At 56.8% G+C, this 6,000-nt stretch overlaps 2 protein-coding genes across 3 annotated transcripts in view; one reads left to right on the top strand and one right to left on the bottom strand.

Annotated features, from left to right (window-relative positions):
* GRIN1 (glutamate ionotropic receptor NMDA type subunit 1) overlaps positions 1-2,198 on the top strand; it is a 35,350-nt gene extending 33,152 nt beyond the window's left edge. For both annotated transcript variants that reach the window (XM_029960475.1, XM_029960476.1), the window contains one exon: positions 525-2,198. In XM_029960475.1, coding sequence (XP_029816335.1) covers positions 525-593 — 69 coding nt within the window. In that variant the 3' untranslated portion in view covers positions 594-2,198. The remainder of the gene's footprint in view (positions 1-524) is intronic.
* Positions 2,199-4,659: 2,461 nt separating this feature from the next.
* The window catches only part of LRRC26 (leucine rich repeat containing 26), a 10,106-nt gene continuing 8,765 nt past the window's right edge, over positions 4,660-6,000 (bottom strand). The window contains exons 2-3 of the mRNA XM_018074129.2: positions 5,808-5,997; positions 4,660-4,919 (exon numbers count right to left, since the gene is read on the bottom strand). Of these exons, the coding sequence (XP_017929618.2) occupies positions 4,660-4,919; positions 5,808-5,997 (450 nt within the window). The remainder of the gene's footprint in view (positions 4,920-5,807; positions 5,998-6,000) is intronic.

Raw genomic sequence — 6,000 nt, forward strand, 5'->3', positions numbered from 1 at the left:
TCACATTAGCAATCAATGCCACACTTTATCACAAGCCAACTACACCACACATCTCACCTGCATGAAAGGATAGTCACAGCTGAGTCATTCAAGCAAGGAGGTGAAACGCCCTGGCCTCAAAGCACAGCTTGATCTGGCATCAGAAAGGTGCCAAAACCCAGCCAGACCCTCCAAACACAGGTTCAACTGTGGGCTGGGCTGATGAGTCACAGGCTTTGTTTTGTAGCCCTCCCAGAGTGGAGAGGGGCTCGCTCAGAGGGCAACGTGGCAGCCACGCTCCGCAGAAGCTGCGCCACGCTTCTGGGTGTCCCCTCTGCCCAGCTCTAGGGTGCTTGGAGAGTGTCTGCAACGACCTCTGCACAATTGCATTGGGAAGGGGACCTCAGCCAGCAGCAGCTCTCGGGGCGTTGCATCACCCCCAAGAGATATCCCGTAGGGACACATGGGATATAAGTACCGGTGGGGACAAGTACCAGAACTGCCTAACACTTCTTTCTCCTTGTCTGTCTATTTGTGTGTTGCAGCAGTATCACCCCACCGACATCACTGGCCAGCTCAACCTCTCCGACCCCTCAGTCAGCACTGTGGTGTGACCTTCTCCCTGAGGGCCATCAGTCCTTGCCCAACACAGTAGGAAGGCATAGCCAGGACTGCCTTTCAAGGGACACTGATGGGTTCTTCCGGGTGAGATGGGAGGAAAGCATCCTTCATCCATACACAGTGACTCCATTGTATATCTCCCTCCCTTCCCAGGCCTGCTGCCATGCTCGTGCCCCAGAACGCACAGCAGAACCAGGACACGGTTTGGACTCCACTGTACAGAGAATATTGCTTCCAAGCAGAGTCACAATAATCAGGATTGCCACTGACTGGCTCCATGCAAGGGGAAAGGACTGCAGAAGGCACATGGTGCCTGCTCTCCCATGGTAGTGGGGAACATCTGGTGCCAGACCACAAACACGTGCTCCACTGTGCAGGCTGCAGGCTTCTCAGTACACACGGCCCCTCAAACGTGTGCTCCATGTTTCCCACCACCTGGAGGGCTCCAGTGCAACGTGCTGGTCCTGAGTAGCTGGAGCAGCCGGTGTGGTTCAGCAGGTTGGGCACATGTTCCTGTTGTGCCAAGTAACCCCCACGTCTGCCACAGGGGCTGGAAGATGTGTGCTCTGCTCCCCGCAGGGTATGACCCCCTGCTCCTCCCTCCCATCAGCTCCGGGCTGTGACTTGGCTCCTGTTCATGGTCTGTTTGCAGCAGGAGCACTCCCACCCTGCAACCCATGCTCCTGTGCTAATTGTGGTACCCTGGAGCCCACAGCGTGCTGCCAGCCAAGGTCCCAGCTCCCCACCTCTCCTGCACAGAAGACACCCCCAGGACCTGGCCATGGCCAGCATGTAGCACTCACCTAGTGGCTCTCCTAGCCAGGAATTCTCCATGAGGAATGGCTCTGGATGGTTGCACTGACCTTTACCCAAGCTCCACACTGCCTCAGCACCAGCAATGCAAGGAGAGACGCTGCTGGCTGGTCGTGGCTTGCTGCCTGCAGTGTCGGGGCACACGGCCGGCACTGCCAGCTTCCCTGCCACCCTCACCTGTAGTTCCAGCTTGCCAGTAGCGCCCATGGCAGCCTTGAAGCCTCAACTCATGGCGCTGCATCTGCCTGAACCTGGACACATGGAAACCAGATCGCAGTTCAGGAGAAGGAAACCAAACAAGCCAGGCTGATGCCATTCCTTCCTGCACCTTCCTCCCCTCAAGCCTACCCCCATGTACCAGCACCTCTGAGCACCCTCACTGTGGGCTCTGGGAGTGGGTGCAGAGACACCAGCACTGGGGGAAGCATCTGGCACCAGCCAGGCTGGTGATGAGCAGCTACTGCACATGCACAGGCAGCATCATATCCCGTCTCCTGCAAACATGGAAAACCCACCTGCAATGTGGTACCAAGCCCCAGTGGCATGAACTGCCTTCTCCCTGCCCAGGCCAAGCAGACAGGGCTTCCCCCAGGGGCAAGCAGCCCCACAGGCAGGATTTTCAAACGGCAGCTGAGGTCTGTGAGCATCGTCCCACTGACTGCTGTGGCTCCATCTAGTTCATCTAGCTCCAGCTGAGAAATTGAACCCATTCTACTTTATACGTCAATGTAACATTAATACCGAGTTTTTGCAAGAGCTCAGTAAAGTCTAGACTGGATCATGAAGTGGTTTATTCTGATGCCGTGTGCCTCTTTCTGTCTCTGGCTTCTGGCAAAGCTGGCAGGGAGCCCTGTGCTGAGTCAGAACCTCACCCAGCCCCACTGCAGGGTCTGCAAACAGTGGAGGGTGGAGGGACGGGAAGGGTTGGAGAAACCAGCAGGGAGAAAGGCCAGGAGCTGCAGAGGAGATGAGGGAAGGACTGGCCTCATTTTGGGATACTCAACTGATAGACAGCCTGAACAGCCACAGGAGGGGGACAGGCCTTGCAGTGAGGGGATGGGGACAGTCCGGAGCTGTCCAAACACCAGCAGCATGGCAGCTGGTTCTGGCCCACCTTCATTCCAGGGAAAATGGTCCACTGCCACTGCTGGGCTTCCCATCTCCTGGGAGCTAGTGTGGGGCACTGCCAGTGGGGCCAGCCTTTGGGAACAGAGGATGGACCACAGGGGTGAAGCGTCTGGGGGAGTCCTCACACATCAGCCCATCCATAGGGAGGCTCCACTGAGGGATTTGCAAAACAGAAAGGCAGGTCCCTTGGGCTGAACCGAAGCAACATCACCCACTGACAGAATAGTCCCCATGTGCCGAGACCACCAGCCCAGCCTTCATGGTGGGCTCAGCCTCAGGGTGGTCTGGGAGGAGGAGCAGGGCTCTGGGGGCCGAGCAGGATGACAAGTGAGATCTTAGTTCCAAATGGGAAACCCAAGCCTACTTGGGAAGGATTGAATGCTGTCACTAGAGAGGATCTGGGAGAACTGGGATTGCTCCTGGGACAGGTAAGAGGATGATCCTGGCAGAGGTCCTGCAGAGCTCCCAGGTGCAGGGCTGGTGGCAGTGGAGGAGCTGCTCCCTGCAGCCCCCACACCCCACGACAGAGAAGGAAGTAGGAATCTGGCACTGTGGCAGCTCACTGGGTTGGTTTCTCTCTTGAAAATAAAAATGGGAGCAAGCCACAGCTGAGGTGACATTTGGTTTATTCTCTGTGTGATTTACTGAACCCTTGCCAAGAGTTTGCTGAGGGATGCACTGACCTGCCACATCCCTGGCTGGTCCACAGCTCCTGCTGAGATCGAGTGAACAAGGGGAGCTGGTGGTCACAGCCATCTCACTGTGGCTCTGACCATCTTGCAGTCGGTACGAGATCAGGCAAAAAGGGCTGTTTCTTCTCCTTGAAAGATTGTTTTTGTAACCCAGCTTGTGCTTTCCTCTGGAGCACAGCTCCAGATCCTTCCAGGCCATCTCCCAGTACGAACAATAAGCATGTCCAGAAGCATTTCCACAGGGAAGGGCAAGAGGTGGCAGGGCAGGGAGGTGCAGGGGCAGCCCCAGCCCTGTTTTGTGGGTGATGGGAGGTGAGGCAGCATTAAGGGCTGCATCTCTGTGCTGTAAACCCACATGGGCTTGTTTGCCCCCACTCCCATCACTGAGCTACCTTGGCCTGCTTTAGCCTAGGGAAAGCTATTGGGGGAGGAACTACTGCAAGCCTCACCCATCCTTTGGCAGTTCCTCTGCTGAACCATATCAGTGGAAGCTCAAGGCTCTTCCCAACCCTCACTGTAACCTTCAGTCTTACTCTAGATCTTGGCTGTTGGTTGAGCCTTCTCAGCTCCAGCATTCCTGACTCAATGAAAAAAACCTATCAAAAGAAATGTTTTGAAACCAGCCCTGTCCTTGGCCAGCACATGAGGGCTCTGGGGTAGTCTGAAAGCCTCATGAAGGCTCTGGAATGCTCCAAAAACACACAGAGATTTTCAGGTGCACCAAAAGGCACATGGGGAGCTCTGCAGTTCACCAAAAGGCAAACTAATGCCTGTCAGGACACAGAAGCCAAACAAATGGCACTTGGGTGCATGAAAAGCCAAGCCAAGGAGTTTGGAAGGCATGGAGAGGTACCCTGAGACTGATGGGGTCATTGAAGGCAGACAGAGTGTGCTGGGGGCACCAAAAGACCCAAGGAGGGATTAACAGCAAACTGAAAGGCACACAGAGGCTCCTGGGCTGCACCAAAAGGCAAATGGTGACTCCTGGGGTGCCTAGAGGAATATAAGTGTTCTGAGATGTGCACGGGGCTCCCAGGCTGCACCCCGAGGCGCAGTGAGGCACGTGGTGCATCCTGAAAAGCACACTGAGGCCACTGCGCACCACAAGGGGCAGGACAGGGGGAGAAGGATCATCTGGACAACCCCAGGAAGGGTCTGAGGGTGGTCTGGGGAAGCTCCCAAAACACTGAGAACATCTGCAGTCAGCCCATGCCCCGCAGGGTGCTGAGCTGCAGGCTGCTCTCCCAGCACCGGGGCAGAGGGAGCTTGGAATTGTCCTGGGGACTCTGAGAAAAACCAAAGCAGTTCCAGGGACAGATCTTCCACTCACTGGTCTGCTGGGACATGTTTGCAACAGGTGGGTGCAGCCAGCTGGAGAAGGGTGTGGACCACAGCCTGCTCAGGGCTAAAGCCTGGCCATCCTGCCTCAGTGCACCCTGCAGATGCGGGGTCTCCTCCAGCAGTGGGACCCCCTGCGCAGGCTGTGGTAAAACACCACGACCGAGCCCATGAAGGTGCAGAAGAAGATGCTGGCAATGAAGGAGAATGGTCCAATGATGAAGAAGGTGATGTACTGTTCAGAGGACAGTGAGGTCTCCTGGCATTGCCTGAAGGACTCATCCCCAAAGGCCATGATCGGGTACTGGTTCAGCTGCTCCGGGACTCTGCAGAGGAGCAAACTCTTCTCTGGAAGAGAAAAGCAATGCTGGTGGGCACACTGAGCATCTGGGAAAGGCAGGTGTCAGGGATAGGGGGATGGCAGTTCTGTATGGGACAGAGGGGACCAGGGCAGGAGGACAGGGGCCAGGCTGATCAAGATCACCCATGTCAGGGTACAAAGAAAGGGACCTGTGGAGTTCAGGGATCATCTACGTCCTGAGCCCCAGAGAGTAGGATGGACAGGGAGATGGGCATAGGAAAATGGGTTTGGGGCAGGATGGCAGATAGGGCAGACAAGGTGGAGGGACTGGTTCCCAGGAGACAAATGTAGGGAGCATTCAGCAGCCAGGCTTGAGGTGTCACAGAATGTCCCAGCCAGCACAAGTGCAGACCCACATTCGAGCTGGAATCAATCAGGAAGAAGTGGCAGCTAAAGCTTGCTGGCAGAAGTGTCTTTCACTGGAGCTCATGGGGAAAGAAATGTAGGATCAGAACCAGGTTCATGAAGGCTTTGGGGAAGGGGCTGAAAGCACTGCATCCTAGCTGGGTCAGCAGCCTGACAGACAGGCTCCTCTTGCCCCCTCAGGTGCCCATTGCTCTCCCCGTGACAGGACTGGTGCCACTGCTGGGGACAGCACTGGGTGCCTGTCACTGGGACATTGCCCAGCCCTCCCCTCCAGGCAATCCCTGCTGGTGACCAAGGTCAAAGGGTGGGCACCAGGTACAAGACCCAAGGATGTGTCCACCCAAGCAGAGCTGCTATGGCCTGAGGCCAGGTTCTGGGGAAGGTCACTGTACCCTAAGGGCACTGACCACCCAAGCCCTCAGGAGCCAGGTGAGGTCCTGCCTCAGTTCCTCCGGGGTGACCAGCCAGCCTGGAGCAGGTGGGGGCTTGGGGACACTCCGGGCACTCACCTCGTACTTTCTCCCTGTTGAGGCTGAGCCAGCGCCAGAGGGGCAGGATGCCACAGCTGCACACCCAGGGGTTGTCCTGCAGGAGAAGGGCTCGGAGCTGGGGCAGGGCGCTCAGCAACGCCGGCTCCAGCTCCCCCAGCCTGTTGCTGCCCAGGTTGAGCGTGGCCAGGCTGGCGAGGGGCAGGAAGGTCTC

Source organism: Manacus vitellinus, unplaced genomic scaffold, assembly GCF_001715985.3.
Source record: "Manacus vitellinus isolate BGI_N305 unplaced genomic scaffold, ASM171598v3 scaffold_27_pilon, whole genome shotgun sequence".
Taxonomy (NCBI): Eukaryota; Metazoa; Chordata; class Aves; order Passeriformes; family Pipridae; genus Manacus; species Manacus vitellinus.